The 20,222-nt window shown below is 39.7% G+C and overlaps 1 protein-coding gene across 3 annotated transcripts in view; it reads right to left on the bottom strand.

Moving 5' to 3' along the window:
- Positions 1–603: 603 nt before the first annotated feature.
- WARS2 (tryptophanyl tRNA synthetase 2, mitochondrial) overlaps positions 604–20,222 on the bottom strand; it is a 34,778-nt gene continuing 15,159 nt past the window's right edge. The window contains exons 1-7 of one of the 3 annotated variants that reach the window (XM_042452176.1): positions 19,567–19,701; positions 15,797–15,933; positions 7,300–7,475; positions 4,767–4,847; positions 3,074–3,159; positions 2,655–2,773; positions 604–1,530 (exon numbers count right to left, since the gene is read on the bottom strand). In XM_042452176.1, coding sequence (XP_042308110.1) covers positions 1,082–1,530; positions 2,655–2,773; positions 3,074–3,159; positions 4,767–4,847; positions 7,300–7,475; positions 15,797–15,815 — 930 coding nt within the window. In that variant the 5' untranslated portion in view covers positions 15,816–15,933; positions 19,567–19,701 and the 3' untranslated portion in view covers positions 604–1,081. The other 2 variants (XM_042452175.1, XM_042452174.1) reach the window with 2 other exon arrangements.

The following is a 20,222-nucleotide window of genomic DNA, read 5'->3' as shown; positions in this document are numbered from 1 at the left end:
CAAAGCAGATCCTTCTGCTAACCTAGGTCCAAAACACACTGGAGAAATAATCCAGTTTGAGACCACTTTAACTGCCCTGGTGCAGTGCTAGGGAATCCTGAGAATTGCAGTTTATTGTGGCACCAGAACCCTCTGATAGAGAAGACTAAACGTCTCACAAAACTACAGTTCTCAAAACTGAGCATTGAGCAAGGGCAGTTAAAGCGGTCTCAAACTGGATTATTTCTCCAGTTTGTTTTGGACTCTAGTTTTCCCCATCTTGCATCATTTCTCTCTTCCACAGTAAATGCTGCACTTCAGCTCAACAGGCAAACATGTCAGTAGAAAGGTGGAAGAGTGGAGTTAAGCAACAATGTGCGGCCTCTGTTTACATTTCATGGAGTGTAAGCAGCCACCATTCTCTAGTCTGGTATAGATACAGAAGTACAAAACACATAGGCAAAGGGCATACATAAAAAATCCTAACTTTCTCTGTCTAAATATCCAGATGCAGGGCTGATGTTTTCTCTGTTGCTGTGCCTTTATATTTTGGGTTACAAATGCATGGTATTTCCTACATACCAATGCTTTGTATCACAAAGGTGACTTGTCTTTTATACTATGGAATCTGCATTTTTAAATTTTAATTTCTTTTAGAACAGACTATTCAAGGAGTATTCTTACATACAGCAGTGGCCACAGAACTGCATTTGAGCAGAGAACTTTAGTACAAGTTTTCTTGGACTGCCAGAGATGTCAACCATAGCCAGCGCATAAGACTGTACCTGTGCTATAGACACCCTGATCAATAGCACAGGCTGACACAGGAATTATTTGTTCTTGAAACATGTCTCTCCCAGACAAAACAGGTCACAAAGGTTCCACAGTCAACTCAATTATGGAGCTGGAGTGAAGTTAAACTTTAACTTCAGTTTCTGCTGGGTATTGTCTTGTTCTCTTGCCTGCTGGTCTCTGCAATGCCAGAGGAGGAATGGTTTGGCTACCAGGCCTTATGGATCCATCCAAAAAAGGACAACAGTGGGGTTCAAGACACAGAAAGGACTAAAACAGTAACAGATGCATACTGCTTTCCCTCTCTGGATTAATGCAGTCCCGCCAGTCTTTTGATTTCCCAGTACACAGGGCCTGCAAGTTCTTTGGCTTTTTCTGCTCCGGTGCATAAAACTTTCTCCAAATAAGCTCTATCTTCTTTTAGCCTCTTGAACTCATTCCTGATTGGAGCAAATTTTTCAATGACCACATCTGCTACCACTGCCTTGTAATGAGCAGTATCAAGGCCAATACTCTGGTGTACCACTTCCTCAGTGCTGAGCCCCGTGACAGCAGAGTGGATGGCCACAAGATTGGAGACTCCAGGGCGGCGTTCTGGGTCATAAGTCACCTCAGAGGTGAAGTCTGTGACCGCCTTACGAAATTTCAGTTTTATCTCCTCAGGACTGTCTGTTATGCATACTGTGGCTAACTTTTGAGGGTCTGATTTTGACATTTTGGATGCAGGATCTCTGAGGGACCTCACCTTCTTCGAAGTGGCTAAAAGAAAGAGAGAGGTGAATTACACAAAAAAGCTTGATCTGGAGTGCCGTGACCAAGAAACTAGGCTATAAATCAGAAAGCTAATTGAACTCTCACCACAGTTTTTCTAGATGGTTTTAGACAAGCCATTCGCACCTCCCCACCCAGCAGAGATAGTACTACACACAAGAGAGATAATACTACACAACCTCCTTCCAAGGTTGCTGTAAGAATTACATGACAGTATGTGAATCATACTTGAAATCCTAATTCCTAGCATATAAATGCTTGGAATTAGGGTCATAACTATTATGTGCACTCCTCTCAAATACAGAGAAGTTGTGCAAGATATCTGGGACACTGGGTGAAATGCAGCCCAATGGGCTACATGTGCCCCCTGAAGCTACCAGTTTCCAAAACCCCACTTTCAAAAGATTTAGTTTGATTTGACAATTTTTACCCCAAAGCCATGCAGACTCCTTCAATGCATACCCACCCTACCAGCATCCCATGACACCTCCAAATACCTCTATTTTCTTCTGCTATTTCCATCAAATTGATTAATTAATCAATTAAATAAACTTTTAATAATAAGCATTTATAGCCCAATGCTGAGATTCCAGGTGGCTTACTGAAAATTAAAAAGCAGATTAAAAAATCAAACAAACCAGTTAAAATGAATTATTTTATAAAGCAATTATTGCAGTCAATTCCTGAAAACTTGCTGAACAGGAAAGTTTTCATTTGCTAGCAAAAGGAGAGCCTGCTAAGGGAAGGAGTTCCAGAGTCTGGGAGAAGCCATCAAGGAGGCCACAAAACATGCTTGGGGAGGCAATGGGATGAACAGCAAGGCCTCCTGCAAAAATCTCAGAGCTCAGGCTGGCTCATATATGGAGATACATTCATTCAGATATTATGGACCCAATCTTATAGTGATGCAAGATCACTTTCAGTCACTAACAATAACAACAGAGGAAAATAGAGTATCTGAGTTTGTTGTGGGAGAAAGTGTGGCCTGTGTCCAAGTCTGGGGTGGGAAAAATTGGCCCTGGCTTCCAGACAGTTGCCCACGTCTACTCTAGAAGTAGATTCTAGTAGATTTTATCTAGTAGTATCAAGTAGATTTTATAGTCCTTACTCACTTAAAATGGCTTTAGGCACTGGAAAAAAATCTCCATATTTCTTGTTAAAGCGGCGGGCTGTATCTTGGGTCAGCTCCAAATGAAGGACTTGATCTTCTCCAACAGGAACATGTGTTGACCTTCCATTAAAAAAGATATATATATACAGGTGTACATTCACATCTGTTTGTTCAAAACGATTTCAGTAGGACTGAAGACCAAATGTTAAATTGAACAAGTAGATTTGCTGCTAGTTTTTATAAACTTCAGGTTGTATCTATAATCAAGGGAGACATCATTCCTTTCCTCCCTATTCCCCCTTGACCACTCCAAAGGGTCCCCCAATTACACCATCAAGACTATACTGCCCCAAATCCTTCCATTTCCAGCAAATCATTCCCTTTTCTAAAGCAACTTCATGGGAATTATTTTATTCTTACTTGTAGAGAAGAATATCAGCGGCTTGAAGAACAGGATAAGTGAAGAGGCCAACTGATCCTTCACTCATCTGGGCAGCATTCTTTATCTATTTTCAGAAAGAAAGAAATCAAAGGACTTAGCTAATACTTTTGTTCTTTAATACAAAACAAAATAATCACAAATACAACTAAACTGTTCTTTTACAAATTTAAGATGTGAAATACTGCATTTATAATTTAAGAAATCATCCAAGCAAGCAAGCAAGGCAAAGATTATTTAAAACATGCATTTAGTCCAAGGGGTTCCCCTGCCATCCAGTCTGAAAACTTTCGCTATAGAATAAGGTCTTATATCAGTAACTGACTGGAGATAAGACCTCTTCCTTATTGGGAAAAGAAGGCAAGTCTGGGGACAGCATTGCTGAATGATTCAGTCTTGTTTGCCTATACTGTTGTGCTTATTTCTAAGTCCTGTCCTGTTCATGCCTGAGTATACATACAGAAGCTTCCCCCTGCTTTCTTGTGAGTAGACCGACAGAGGTTTGGTGTAGGGATGCAATTTGAAAGTGCTTCTGGGTGATTCAGCCCTAGTTACCTCTGAACAGACAAGCTGTTTTATTTGAAGCATATCATTCTACCTTTGGAAGTATACACAGTTGAAATGCAGCCCCTAACCATCTTTGCCAGCTTGGAATTTGTCCCTTGAAATGAAAGCCATTTCCCATCACATTTGCACACTTAAATTAAAGGTAGTGCATACAAAAAGAAAAGGCTAACAATCAATTTCCATGCAATAAAATTGTACAAATGCAAGAATTTGTACCTGAACATTTATCTTTAGTTGTATTCTATTTTATACATTGTATATACTCGATTATAAGTCGACCTCATGTATAAGTCATGGGTACATTTTGGTACCACAATGATGGATTTTGATATGACCCATGGATAAGTTGAGGATAAAACTTAGGGGCATGTTGCAAAGCATCTAAAGGATGAAGCAAAGGAAAACGATGCCAAAGAACTTACAAAATTTCAACTTTTTGTGTTCACCCTAAAGGTGGTGGTCATGGCTTCCAGGACAGATTACACTCTTGCCTTTGCCCAAGGGATAGCTCCGTTTAAAATAAGAATTAAAGTATAGTACTTACATTGACCCATGGATAAGTCAATTTAGGTTTTTGGCGTCAACTTTTTGACTAAACTTTCTAGCTGACTTGTGGTATATACAGTAACTTTTAGCCATTTAAAATCTTACCCATCACCCCAAACATAAGCATAATGACACCAACAGATGTTTGCACACCCTGGGTATAAAGCTCCACATGGGTACATGAAGATTCAGAGTAAGAAGTGTCATCTCACTGGGGTAAAGGGCCATTGTGAGAAAAAAAGCAGGGTTGTCTTTAAGGTCCGTCCTTTTATAAGGGCACCCTTTTATTTTACTTGGAGAGAGTGTCAAAGAGATTTCAACATGTGTTCAGGCCTTATTACCACAACAGAAGTAATTCAACCAGGAACAAGAAGTGGTGTGTATATGAGTCACCTCTAAATTAATCATAGCAAGATGATGTCAAGATAATATCTGGAACTTGTTTTGATGAAAGATGGAACTCCAAACACAGATGAACTCAAGGTTTGCCAGAGACTGTCCTTGGGTATGTGGAAATGAGGTGACAGACTCCTCCTGGCAGTTTAACCACAATATACATACCTTCCAATGAGGAAAATGTTGCAGACGCGGTACACTTGTGAAACACCCCAGAATCCAAGCAAGTTCAGTATGTTCCGGCACCTAAAATAAATCAGAATGTGAAATTATGTGCAGCGTGTCTTCATGCGAACACAGAACTAATAGCATAACCTACCTCCAAAAAGACAAAATGTATTAATGTAGGTTGTAGTAAACTTGTAGAATGTAGTAAATTTGTTTTCTGGTACTCCAGAGACTACGACACGGAGCAATAGATGCAAGCTACAGGACAAGAGATTTCACTTTAACATTAGGAAGAGCTTCCTGACAGTAAGAGCTGTTCAACAGTGGAACACACTTCCTCAGAGTGTGGGGGAGTCTCCTTCTTTGGAGGTCTTTAAACAGAAGCTGAATGGCCATCTGTTGGGGTGCTTTGTGTCTCTTCCAACTCTATGATTCTATGTTAAGTTCATTTTGAATTCTGATCCTGTCGTGTAGTGTAGTATGCAGTGGCCTGTCCTGATTCAAAATTTAGTGTCATCTGCAAATTTCATAAGCATGCCATCTATTCTGTCATCCAAGTCTTTGATAAAAATATTGAACAACACCAGGTCCAGAACAGAAGCTTGTGGCATTCCAGTAGTCAATTCTCTCCAGGATGATGAGCCATTGTTGAGTACCCTTTGGGTCTGGTTGGTCAACCAATTAGAAATCCACTTAACAGCTGTGTTGTCTAGCCCACATTTTACTAGCTTTTTTTGCAAGTATATCATAGGGGTTTTTGTCAAAGGCCTTACTGAAATCGAGATATGCTACATCTACAGCTTTCCCTTCATCAACCAAGCTGGTAATTTAATCAAAAAAAATAGATCAGATTAGTCTGGCATGACATCTTTCTCAGAAACCCATGCTGACTTTTTGCTATGGTCATAACAAAAAAAAAAGCCCTTTTTATTTTATTTTTTAAACTCTCCAGCAAGCCTGAGTTTGATTTGTGCTTTACCTTTTCTGACTTTGTACCGACATCAGCTGGCTATTTGAATTCGGTAGACCCTTCCCATTTCCCTTCCTCATTAGAACAGTTTAAAATTGTGGAATGCCACAAGCTTCTGTTCTAGACCTGGTGTTGTTCAATATCTTTATCAAAGATGTGGATGACAGAATAGATGGCATGCTTATTGATCTCACTTACTCCCATCCCTCATGTATCTCCTTCACTATTAATATTCCTGACCATGGGTTTGCTGCCATACTGACTAGAATGCTGATCCCAGGAAGTCCAAATCCCATTGGAATAATTTAATTATTCTCTCTTTAAGAAAACAAACCTACTAAGTTTTGGTCATACCACTCCAAACCACTACACAACCCACCAGATAATTCTCATCCAAGGGAATGGTAACATCATGCATTGTAGAAGCCCTCTACAACTGGTCAGAAAGACCAGAAAGACAAATGACTTACGTTTCATCACTCAGATGATGTTAAAAGTGGTCAGGAGAGGCCAGCAGAAGAGAGGCTTTAACTAAACAAGGAATGGCACAGAGTTCTGTGGTTATTAGAAGAGTGAAAATATTATAGATTTTCATGGCCTGTATATAACTTCATCAGATGATCAAGCCAGGTTTTCCCTTCTGTTTGCTCAGGCCCACAGTTTACAGTGAAGGGAATGGGTACCTGGTCTCTTACAATCAAGAGAAGCCATTCTCTGCCTTATAGGACAGTAAGGATGGAGCATAACATGGGGATGCATCTAGGGGTAATTGTCATTTTGGCATCAGTCAGATGAGGTAGGTACAGTGTGCCCCATTCTGACAGCTATATAAGTTTGCATTAAGGCTTTGGGGTACCAACCTAAGAGTTAGTCCAACAAACAAGAGATCAAGTAGTCAATACAAAGCCTCCAAAATCAGAAAATATCAGGATTTCTCATCAAGCTTAATAATCTGACATTACTGCCAAGGAAGGAAGTATGAATTAAGTATTAAATAAATAGCGGTTTAATTCTAAGTAAAGACTGTGCTAAAATGCACAACAAAATCAATATCATAAAACACCAGTGAGTTGAAAGTTAAAACATAAAGTGAAGGCAATCTGCACACCCAGCAAGAACATACAAAATTACTACTCTAAAAATGGCTACAGCCAACTGATAGCAAATAAAGAGCAATCATTGCACAAGACTGAAAATACTATAAAACAAATCCATAACCACTCAAGGAAAAGTAAGCTCCTTCTCTGATTGGGAAGGTGAGGTCAAGTAAAGATTAAACAAATTTGAAACAGTATAAGTAATAAATGATTTCAGATAAAGAAAATACAGTATTGTGAATGTAGTTGTGAATGTGTCCAAAATTAACATGGTTGACACTAGTTTATTTCAGATGATCCAGCTACAAACTATGCACTCTCTCTCCCATCCCATTTCCTTAGCATTCAACACAATTTGCAATGATTCCTGAAAGAGCAAACAATGGTTTCTGATGTGGCTTGCACAGGTAATGTATATACAGTTGCCCCTTGGAACTTGTGGGGGATCTGTTCCGGACTCAACTGTAAGTTTCAAAACTCCTACATATTCAAGTCCCACAGGCTTGAATTGGGTGCATGCCCCATTGAGGTTAATGGTGGTCATCCCTCTGCGGATTTTCAAGTCTGCAGATTTCAAGTCTGCAGACTTGGAGGGGCGACTGTAGTTCACTGAGTCACATTTCCCAACAAAAAGGGGGTCTGCAATAGAAAAGAAACAGACACTTAAACAAGGCAGGGAGGGAGAACACAAGCCCATGGTGTGCAGGACCCTTCTACCAACTGATTGCTAATAGTACAAAAACATCTTTTTTTAAGGGGAAAGGTCTTTTATTTTTCAGCCTGACCGAACAAGCAGTTACAGCACATTATTTCACAACTCTGCAGATTAAAATTTAATGGGCTTTCTGAAAATTAGTATTCCATTTCCAGTTTGGCAACTATTCATCGCGCATTGCAATCAGCACTAATAGTTTCCATTTTCTCTTTCTGTAAGATGTTGTCCCATATTTTTTTCCATAACCCATATTTTCCATATTTTTAAGTAGACTTTTAAATGCATGCATTTTCTCACTCTCAGTCAGCAAGAATCAACTTTTAAATGCATGCATTTGCTCACTCTCAGTCAGCTAGAATCTGACTTTTTATAATAGTGAAAAAGATGACAACTTGAACACTCTTACAAATCGAATGGAAAATTATCCAGTTCTAAGATCCAGACACAAGCATTATTATCCAGGTTACATTTGCAAGGATATAAGCGAGAGTTTTTGGTTGTGTAACCAATTCCATAGTTTCCAGCTACTTGCATTTTATCAATGGTTACAGAGCAGCAGTACAATTTTGTGTGTGTCTACTCAGATGTAAGTCACACTGGGTTTAATGGGCCTTACAGGCAAACAGTGTGCAACTGAAGCCTAAAGAAGTATCCTCACTGTAGAAATAAATCAGTTTTTAACCACTTTAATTGCCATGACTCTATTCTACAGAATCCTGGGATTTGTAGTTTGCCATGACATCAGAGCTCACTGACAGACCAGGCTGAATATCTCCCAAACTACAAATCTCAGAATTCCACAAGATGGAGCCATATGAGTTAAAGTGATATCAAACTGCTTTATGTCTGCAGTACTGAATAGATCTAAGTCTGCAATCCTATACACATTTACCTGGGAATAACTCCCAACTCAGTGTGACTTATACCTTAGTAAACTACAGGAATACATATGCAAAAGATGTTGCTAACAGCTAATTCTTCACTAGAAATTGAGACCGGTAAAGTGGCAATGATCTAATGAGTTGTAGCTCAAAACCTTTCATATGTCCTGATGGAAGAATCTGTTTTCAGTATAGATATTATCTTCCTCTGAAAATGTTTCCTGGAGCATTGCTAAAAATACTTGGAAGAACATGAGCATTTTAATTCCCCCTATTTAATGTTTCCCATAGGAAGCTAGCTATGTCCATTAGTTGATTTCCCCAAAGATGTGATCATCCAATATGTTCCATCTCCCAACAGAGCTCTTACTGGGCACCAATTCAATATCTGTTCTTCAGGTTCAGGATTCTGTTTCTTCTTTTCAAGGCAGTCTCTTTCCCATATCCACTTTATTTCACTTTCCCAGATATTCTCAGTTTCAAACTAGGAAAATGCTAGGCTAGATTAATATATATATTTTAATTTTGGATCCAAAGCTTCAACAGCAGTGACATAATTTAAAATATTTTCTCTGAAGTGTTTGTTTTACAGAATTTTAATTTTGTTTTTTATATTTTGTTTCTATACCCCCAGAAGAACAGTATCAGAAATCAGCAGAGTTGTGCCAAAACTAACCAAATAAGTATCAACAGGGATAAATGGGACCATTACTTTTCAACATTTTAATTAATGAGATGATGGAGTAGAGGCAATCCTTATCAAGTTGGTGGATGATACAAAACTGGGAGGGATAGCTAACGCATTAGTAGATGGGAACGAAATTCAAAACGACTTTGATAAACCAGAAATTTGGAAATTAATCAAATAAAATTCAACAGAAACGAATGCAAGATTCTACATTTAGGCCACAGAAAACAACATGCACAGGGGTAGGATAGGGGATATTTGGCTTGGCAGAACAAGCTGGACAGTGAGGAAAGCCGATAGGAAGAAAATAAACTTATTTGAGATGAGGTGCTGGAGAAGAGTGCTGAGAATACCATGGATGGCCAAGAAGACAAACAAATGGGTCCTAGAACAGATAATGCTTGAACCTACCCCTTGAAGCCAGGATGGTTAAGTTGGGACTACTGTACTTTGGGAGTACACATCATAAGAAGGTATGAATCAATGGAAAAGACAATGATGCTAGGAAAAGTAGAGGAAGTAGAAAGAGGAAAAACACATGCTAGATAGTTGGACTAAACCAAAGAGGCCATGGACTTGAGCCTGGAGGATCTGAGCAGAGCAGAGGAGGACAGGTTTTTTTTTGGAAATGCTTCTTCCACAGCGTCGCCACATGTAGTATTGTTGTTAACTTCCCTCAAGTTGACCTCAAGTTTGTTTTCTGCAGCTGCAGAGACTAGAACTTGGAAGCAATGGATTCAAACTACAGAAAAAGAGATTCTACCTCAACATTAATAGGAACTTCCTGACAGTAAGAGCTGTTTGACAGTGGTGGAGTCTCTTTCTTTGCTATTCATTTGTTAAAGCCCATGCCTTATGCTGGATCTCAGGCTTTTAGGACCTCTGCTGAGAAGCATCTTAAAGGTTTGCGCTGCTGCCTACTGCCCACCTCATTGGTAATTGTTATCTCATCACCTGTGATGCCTGAACCTCATTACAACGCAACTGAGCTTTTTCGTCTCATTTAGCCCTTTGTTACCCAGGAAGAAAGGTTGGATAATGTGACTCCTATGATCATAATCACAATTGTGGAATGACCTGCCGGAAGCGATCCATCTGACCACCACTTTAGATGCCTTTAAGAAGGCTGTCAAGACGGATCGCTTCCGGTGGGCCTTCCCAGACCCCCTTAAAAAAGGATAGCCCCATCTACTTCTAATGGCCCACTCCATTTGATTAGTGTAGAGCAAGCTTTTGATGCGTTTATTTTAATTGTTGAATTTTGTATTAATTTTACTGGTGGGAGGAATCAGGGTCTAATGTATTTTTATTGTATTTTATAATTTTATGTATGTTGTAATCCTGCCTTGATCCACAAGGAGAGGCAGGAGATATAAATAAACATTTATTATTATTATTATTATTATTATTATAATTATTATTACAATGGCTCCTTTTCATCCTGGAGAGAAGTGAGCAGTGGGGTCCCACAGGGTTTTGTCCTTGGCCCAGAGCTATTCAACAACTTTATCAATGACCTGGATGAAAGAATTGGGGGCATACTTATCAAATTTGCAGATGACACCAAACTAGGAAGAGTAGCTAATACCCCAGAGGACAGGATCAAAATTTAAAATGATCTTAATAGATTAGAAAGCTGGGCCAAAGCTAACAAAATGAATTTCAACACGGAGAAATGTAAGGTACTGGACTTAGGGAGGAAAAATGAAATGCACAGATATAGGATGGGGGACACCTGGCTGAATGAGACTACGTGTGAAAGGGATCTAAGAATCCAAGTAGACCACAAATTGAACATGAGTTAACAGTGCGATGTGTCAGCTAACAAGGCCAATGCGATTTTAGGCTATAGCAATACAAGTATAGTGTCTAGATCAAGGGAAGTCATAGTGCCACTCTATTCTTCTCTGGTCAGGCCCCACCTGAAATATTGTGTCCAGTTCTGGGCGCCACAATTTAAAAAGGATGTTGAGAAACTGGACCGTGTCCAAAGGAGGGCAACTAAAATGGTGAAGGGTCTGGAAACCATGGCCTATGAGGAACGACTTAGAGAGCTGGGGATGTTTAGCCTGGAGAAGAGAAGGTTAAGAGGTGATATGATAGCCCTGTTTAAATACTTGAAGGGATGTCACATTGAGGAGGTAGAAAGCTTGTTTTCTGCTGCTCCAGACACTAGGATCCGGAGCAATAGATGCAAGCTACAGGAGAAGAGATCCCACCTTAACATTAGGAGGAACTTCCTGACAGTAAGGGCTGTTTGACAGTGGAACACACTCCTTCCTTGGAATGTAGTGGAGTCTCCCTCCTTGGAGGTCTTTAAACAGAGGCTGGATGGCCATCTGTCAGGGATGCTTTGATTTAGATTTTCTGCATGGCAGGGGGTTGGACTGGATGGCTCCTGTGGTCTCTTTCAACTCTATGCTTCTATGATTGTATGATTCTACAACCCTAAATATAAATTGTCTTCCAAATAATTACATTTTGTTTACATATTAATCATGACCTTTCATAATAGTTTTTCCAAAACCTTTCTTGATCCAAAGGAGGTTTAGGTCCAGTACTGCCTTCATAGTGAATGGCTTCCAAGTACTCTCAACCATATCTTCTTTTATGTCCCTCTTGCTATTCTTAATTCGTATGTTAGTTTTCTGAGAACTATGGAACATATCCTATTTAACCACTTTTGTATTTTTTTACATGTTTCAACTATTTTTAGTCTTGCAATACTTAAAGTAAGTGCTATAAGAAAATTTTCATTTTCACTTTCAGAAACAGAAATAAGTAGTAATGACCCCCTGGAGTGGACTTTTTGGCCCAGAATTTGACTTATCCATCATAACAGGTCCTCCCATAATCTACATATTTTTGGCCACGCAGGATAGCCACATATCCTTATCCACATATGATTCCAATCATCTATTTTGCCATAATGTCTCAAACATAGCCTCAACACATCTTTATTATTCTTATGGAGTTTGAGTGGAAAGTAACACCACTTATGAATAATTTTAATACATTTCCTCTAATCTGAGCAGATACTGATTTCCCAAAGAGTAATTTCATGATACATTCAAAGTATAATAGGCTCAGTTTATTCACTTTGAATTTTAGTGAGCATTCAGGCTTAATTTGCTCTTAGACCATTTTGTTGGATATTTATTGATATCCACAGAAGGACAGGTTGCATACCTGTAACTGTAGTTCTTTGAGTGGTCACACAACTTGGTATTCTCAGCTTGCGCAGTGTACCTTTGGAACTTTCTAAAATCATTACATAAGCTTTTTGATAGTAGCTACACCCACCTTCAGTTCTATCCCCCCCCCCCCCGTTTCTGCTCATTTACATCAGTTACCAAGGATGCTGCATTGCAGCATCCAGAGGACCAACGATGCAGGACACATGATGAGGGAAGGATGGGCAGGTTTATGTGAGTTCAAAGATGACCACTAAAGAATTACAGTTATAGGTATGCAATCTGTCCTTCCTCTCCATGTTATCTGTGAATCACACAACTGGGAGACTAATAAACTACCCACACCAGGAGATGGGAATGTCATGCCATAAACACAAAGTGTTTATGCACATGAACACAATGCCATAAACACAACTCAAACAAAAACTTTTATTAAACAGAATGTAATACATTTTTACAAATGTAAGACAAGACTGTCCATCCAAAGCCTGAATCAGTTCTGGATCAAGCACCTGATCTGCAGCGTGATATAAAAGTCAATGATTGTGATCACACAGCAGCCCTGTGTTTGCAGGCCTGATATGATGTCTTGGGAGGTGTGTTATCTCCCTGGGGCAAAAATATGTGAGGCTGACAAGACTTGTCAAGCCTGCTGACCGTTATGCCTTCCTTTTGGTCCATGTGGGAACCAATGATACTGCAAGGCACAGCCTTCAGTGTATCATAAGGGATTATGAGGCTCTGGGTAACATAGATCTATGCATAATGCGCATAGTTCACTAGCCCTCCAAGCAGAAGTTATGGCCATGAGGAAAGCAGTCTTCCTGGTAAGTAGTCTAACATCAAACAAATTCAGTGGTTCAAAGGGCTTCTTAGACAGTTGGGACAACACTAGTTCAAGATTCAAAGCAGGAGTCACTGGTGGCATGAAAATTCTTATATCCCTTGAGAAGCCTCTTTACCAATGGGTCCTAGGAGCATGAAGAACAATCAACAAATTGGAAGTGAAAAGAGATGGTGAGAAGTAACATCGTAGTGATGACAGGGAGAGTCTGGAATCTGATAAGAATAATTCCAGAATGTGTAGACTTTGAGCTTTAGGAGCAAGCCCTCCTAAAACCAGAAATAGTCCATTTGTGTAAATGTACTTAATTTACATCACTACAGCCTCTGAACTGGTAGCCTATTAGCTGCTCCTATGACATAAATCCTCTACAAAATCAGTACACATTTTCCAGATCTGGGTGTTGAACCTGACCCTCATGAATGGTAAGGTCAGAACAGAGATGTAGATGGATACAAGTCCCTCCAGCCAAGTGTAGAAGAGGCATGAACCATGGTTGCCTCAACCAACACAGCATTACTAGAATGGCATTTGCTTCGCCCATTCATAGCTTGGATACCATGCTACCATCAGAAGGATGGAAAGACATACATTAGCACACCATTCCAGCTGAAGAGGAAGGTGTCACTGTGCAAACCTTATTTCCGGATCCTGGACCAGAAGTGACTGCATTGCTTGTTCATTGGACTAGCAAAGAGATCAACAGCTGACTCCATCTGCAAAAATCCCCCTGAATAGTGTCAGGATGGCACATCCATTTATAGCATTATTGGAGCACCTGCTCAGTTGGTCTACGATTATGTTTTCCTCCCCTGGGAGATGGATTGCCTGAAGAAAAAAAAGTTCTAGCAACACACCCATCCCAGATCCTGAATGTTAGTTGAAGCAGTTTCTGATTTCATTCCCACTTGCTTGTTTAGGCAATACATTACCATGGTGTTGTCAGTAATGATTTGGCTTGTGCTGCTCAGCAAGGATTCAAATACTCTTGAGAACTTCCTCTACAGCTAGCATTTTGAGGGTACTGATGTGCAGCAGAGCTTCTTCACTTGGCCATTTGCCTTTCAGTGAAAGCCTAGTTGCATGGATTCCACGGGGATACAACTGAAATAACAGCCGGCTGAAGTTGCGTTGGAAGGAAGGGCATGCCTGCTTGAACACTGGTGAGGTCAAGCCACTAGTCCAAAGAATGCTGGATAGATCTTGGCATTGTGTGTTTTGCATGGGGCGAAGCCAGCCAAAGATCAAAAACATTCAGGAACCATGACTTCAGTAGTTGAAACTGTAGTCTGGCCAATGAGGTAAGAGAAGTGGTAGACACCATGTGGCTAAGAAGGTCTTGCTTTTGTGCTTTTTTCCTAGACTTTCCTCAATAGCCATTCCACGTTTTGCTATTTCCTGCTAGTAAAATAATGTCATCTGCATATCTTAAATTGTTGAGGTTTCTTCCTCTGATTTTCTCACCTCCTCTCTTTGAACTGAATCCCACTGTCCTTAAGATATATACTGTACATATATTAAGGAGATAGGGTGGAAAATGCAAAGGCTGTCACAGACAAGAGGGGGCAGGTAAGGCCAGGCTGAATGGTTTTAAGTTATATGACAGAAGATTTCATTTGAACATTAGAAAGAACTTCTTGACAGTAAGAGTGGCTTGGCAATGGAACCTTGCTTAGAGAGGTAATGGGGTCTCCTTCTCTGTTGTCTTTAAAAATAAGCTGGAGTGCTCCCAGCTGGAAGTGCTTTAGCTGAAGATCCTGCAGTGAGCAAGGGTTTGGACTCAGTGGCCCATGGGGGCCCTTCCAACTCTGATTCTATATAGCTTTGTCTGACCCTTTTGCCAATGGCATTCTGTTTCTCCAAATTGTGTACTGACAGTAACCGCTTGTCTGGAGTATAGATTAAGTATCAGGACAACCAAATGTGTGGTATATCCATTTCTTTTAAAATAATCCAAACGTTTCCATTATTTATGTAATCAAAGGCTATGCTACAATATACTCAAGCAGATGTGGTTCCCCACCCTTTCTCTTTAGACTGAAGGATTGAGGGTCCTTTGCCATTTGCCAGCTAATCTGCTTCTGTCTCCAGGTCCCTTTATCACCTTGGCCACCCGGGTATCTAACTTGGGATCACGGTGAAATCCAGATTCCACTGAATTAACATCAACACTCCACTGAAGCACTGTTAAGTAATAGAATTTCAGAATATTAACAGTATATGGGAGAATGAGCAGGCTCTCTTTTAATCTTTTAGGCTATTTATTATATGCAATTATTTTTGTTGTTGTTGTGTTCCTTCAAGATATTTCTCCATGGAAAAGAGACATATTAACATCTGGCAATATTACTGTTATTACATTGAATAAATAAAATCATTTCAGCAGGCTTATCTATGGTTAACACACAGTGGAACACTATCATCTTAAACATATAGCCATTTATCTATCTCATCTGTTAAGGAACTATACATCTCTGCAAAGACATCTGCGAACACACAAGCTTCCAAAGGTTAATATCCTTAAGCGCTGCTATAGCTATCAGTATCTGTTACGTATCTATGAACATTCATGACTGGTATCCATTACAGTCATAATGTGAAATATGTTTATTGAGCATAACCTAGTTGTTGCTCTTACCAGCATTGTCTATCTTCATCAGCTTGTCTGGGTTATCAGCACAGCTCTTGTCATATGATGTAAGCAGACTACAGTCACTTGATTTCTCTCTCTTTTCAGCTTGTTTTACAGCTTTCCTAGCATATCAGTTGAGATATCTGGTCCAATGAGATTACCAATACTTAGTGCACTCATTATATAAACAATTAGTCTCTTCCCCAGAGCTGATATAGCATCACTTTTTCTCCAGTCATATTCTTGGAGGTCACATACCAGATCCACTGAACTTCCATCAGATTATATCAGCCATTGCTCTGTATGTGGCACCTGATGTGAGTTTATTACTGCTCAAGTTTTGCTTCTCATACATTTGTTTATGCTTGTGTTAGTGTTCTGCCTCTAGGCTCATAGTAACATGCAGACATTCCACATTACATAGAGCATTTTGCATTATATTTCATATGCCTTATATTTCTTATAAAACCGTTGTTTACATTTTGCAAATTTTTACCCAACCAGCATGTAGCCTGTATCAACTCCCTCATTTTTGCTAAATTTGAGGCATGGAAACATTAGTGCTCAAATATTTACAATGTAAGAGTCTCTATTTGAAAAAATCCTTTTGGAGCTATACTCTCCATCAGATGCAGTTGCCATCTGGAAATCTTTTGTTGCTGAAGGACTGTCTACTTCTCTTGGCTGTTTTTAACTCTCTTGGCTGATCTTGGGATTCTACAAATCTGACCAAATCATGGGCTTTGTGATTCCATAAGCTTGTGTTGAAGTTTCCTCTTCTAATGGTGTGAGCAGGATATCTGTGTCATCATGGACACTCAGATCAAACACGTTTCTCATTAATTCAGCTTATATCGTTAAATCTATTTGCTCAGACATGGTTCTATCTTTTCATGCTGTTCATCCGAATTATTGTTTAAACATAGCAATGGTGTGACCTTTCTGCTAGCTGCTGCAGGCCAAAATTGGGATAATTACACATAAACTATCCATAAAACTTAAACATGTGGGCCCATGGCAACACAACTATACTACACTGGATGTTGTTTTCATTTGTGTAAGAAAACTGGGAGGAAACAGTAGTGTGCTCATCCTAAAAATTAAGAAGTGTGGCATCCTTCACTGCAAGTAGCTAAAGTGGTCAGCTTGAGCCAAAAGTCGTTTATAATAGCAATTTTTTCTCATACTAGGCAAATAAACTTGAGGATAGGAAACAAAGGGGTTCTCCCTCGATACCTCATTGTAGGTCAAATATATGTCATCCTGTGGCTCAAATTCAGTCATTGTGAATCCATTTGTTCCTTAGAAAACATTAAATGCTGCAAAGTCACCAGTCCCTGCTCATAAGCTGCTACAGGATTGGGGAATGGGTTTGCAGCTCAGTTAGTTCTGTCCAAGCCCACTACTGCTGGAGGTCAGAAATGTTCATACATAGGGTCATTAGCTCTGGCATCTAGATGGCAAAGATGTTTACATACCAATCATGTATCTCTGTTAGTTTCAGCTCATGTTGATCTCTTTCCACTTGCCAGAAGGCAGGTTGCTTACCTGTAACTGTGTTCCTTTCAGTGGTCATCTCTGAATCCACACAAATGGGGTTTGCTGTGCCTGTGCAGAGCATATCTGGAAACATCTGGTATAGCTAAGCCTTAATTTTTGGTGGTAGCTTTGCCCACTCAATATATATCCATTTCCCATTCCAGCTCATTTACATCAGTGCCAAAGGACGCAGCATAGCAGCATCCCAAGGAGCAAGAGGCAGAATACACTATTTTTTCCCTCATAATTGTTGCACAGTACAACATCCCTGCGAAGATATACTGTATATACTCATGTATAAGTCTGGAAATTTAGGCCAAAAAATTGACCCAAAAACCCCTGAGTTGACTTATCCACGGGTCAATGTAAGTACTGTATCTTAACTCTTATTTAAAAGAAGGAAACATCCCCTGGTGAAAGGCAAGAATATAATCTGTCCTAGAAGCACTGACCCCCTCTACTCTCTCATCCATCCAGCTGTAAGAGTTTTGTCTGTTGGGATTTTCACAGAGTTATGTCTGCTGGGATTCTCTAAGCTCTTTGACATTGTTTTGCTTTGCTTCGTCCTTTAGATCCCTTGCAATGTCCCCCTAGGTTTTAACCTCGACTTATCCGCGGGTCATAGCAAACCCCATAATTTTGGCCCCAAAACTTGCCTTCGACTTATACATGAGGCCAACTTATAGTCGAGTATATACGGTACATGTGTACATTCTTTGACTGTATAATTGGGAATAGCAAGGATTAGGAGGAATCTGCTCCATTTTAGCTGAATTTCAGATTCCTAGAATCCAGAATTTTGACCAGACAATTTTGTTAGCTTATTTTTGTTAGTTCATTCTCTTTCTCAAACTTCTAGCTCTGGTTTAGAGGACTTGTCCTCTTTTTCTTTGTGCTGTTCCAGCCAGGAGTGTCAACACTCCCCAAGAATTGTCCGACAGGATCAAATGACAGGAAATTTTTGTCATCTCAACAATCTAACTTTTGGGAAGTGCTTTCCCTGCACATTACAGCTGCCCAAAACTGCCCCCCTTTCTCTGGAATATTATATTGTCTTTACTTCTGAAACTCTTTCTCTCAGCAATACCTCCTCTTAGCAATCCCAGAAGCTTCACATTGCTTAATTCTAAACCTGTGCAGCCTTGCAAGTTTGTTTATTTCAATTTAATCTGTCCTTAAAGCAACTGTGTTCTATTAGATATTTGTTTGTATTTTTCATGTACTCTTCTTGTCTAACTCTATTGGACCACAAGGACCAATCAGTCCAATCCCATTCTGTAATGCAAGAATTCACAGTCCAAGCTCTCCCTGTGACAGATGACCATCCAACCTGTGTTTAAAAACCTTCAAAGAAGGAGACTCCACCACACTCCAAGGCAGCGTCTCTCACTGTTGGACAGCTCTTACCGCCAGGAAGGTCTTCGTAATGTTGAAGTGGAATCTCTTTTCCTGTAGTTTGACCCATTGCTCCAGGTCCTAGTACCTGGAGCTGCAGAAAACAAGCTTGCTTCATCCTCAATATGATATCCCTTCAGATACTTAAACAGGGATATCATGTCACCTCTTAACCTTCTCTTCTCCAGGCTAAACATACTCAACTCCCTAAGTCACTCTTCACTGGGAGGTTCTCACTGCTACCTCTGGAAGAGCTGAGCTAAGTGGCACATCTTTCCCACCTCATACTGTAAAACTTCTGAGTTCACCCCACTGCCTCTGCTTCTGTATTTATATAGCCACTTTGAATCCCTTTCAGGAGAAAAACAGGCAATAGATCAATGCAATAAATAAACAAATGCATGTTTTCTGGTGCCACCATGGCCCAGCAGAATAGAAAGCTGTGCTTTGCCATGGGACTCAAAACAAACTCATGCACTAGGACCACAAACAGCCTGGTTATTCTTCCTGTTGGTATACCATTAAGCTGCAATAAGCATATTTTTCTTCTGATACAATGTAATTCAACACAGACACATAACTGGTACATCTTTTGATTATTCTAATTCACTAGACAAATATATTGACTCTTGTGACAAGTTGGTGATCACTCCTGAGGTCCATTCACCTCTCTGTTGACTACAGTAAAACCACACAAAGATTATCCAGAATTCTTTTTGAATTCTAATTCTAAAATAGAAAAAATAATAGCATAAAGAAATATATTCTGGTCCACTGAAGAAAGAAGGACATATCAAACCAATTTAAATACACCAAAGAAATGGGATGGGGGAAGTACTGACCTGAGACTGCTGGAAAAGGAAGCATTTCTGTGGATCCAGGCCACAAGCAAGGAGAACAGCTGCAATGTCTTGGATGTTTGTGCGTAAAACATCTGGTTCTCTTGGTACAGTGAGGGAATGGAGATCCACAATGCTATATAATACAGAGTTGCATTCTTCCTGCAGCTTCACCCAACTTGTGATGGCACCGAGGTAATTTCCAAGATGAGGTATTCCAGTTGGTTGAATACCGGAGAAAATCCTTTTCAAGCCTTTATTCTGGAATCAAACAAAATATTTAATATAATTTGTGTAGTAAACTGTTTGAAGATGAAAGCATAATTTTAGTTAAGTGAACCAAATTCTGTACTCAAAACACTTAGGAGTCACTAGGAAGAAATGGCATAACAATAGAACTGTTTCAGAATACAGAGACAAAATCTGCTTGAATTTTAACAAAAATGGAGTAAAAATATGGAAAATAAAACAATGGCCTATGGATTGGTAACATTCAATATCCATTCTAATTCCCAAGAAAGAGGATGATGATGGTGATAATGATGATTATTATTATGCAACCTCTCCTCAAGGTTTGAGGTGGGGTATACAAACACACACACACACACAGCTTCATATACTGTGACTTGGTTGAGAGGAAGTGATTTACATGTTAATCT

Source organism: Sceloporus undulatus, chromosome 2 (assembly GCF_019175285.1).
Source record: "Sceloporus undulatus isolate JIND9_A2432 ecotype Alabama chromosome 2, SceUnd_v1.1, whole genome shotgun sequence".
Classification (NCBI taxonomy): Eukaryota; Metazoa; Chordata; class Lepidosauria; order Squamata; family Phrynosomatidae; genus Sceloporus; species Sceloporus undulatus.
This window is presented reverse-complemented; position numbering and strand designations above follow the sequence as displayed.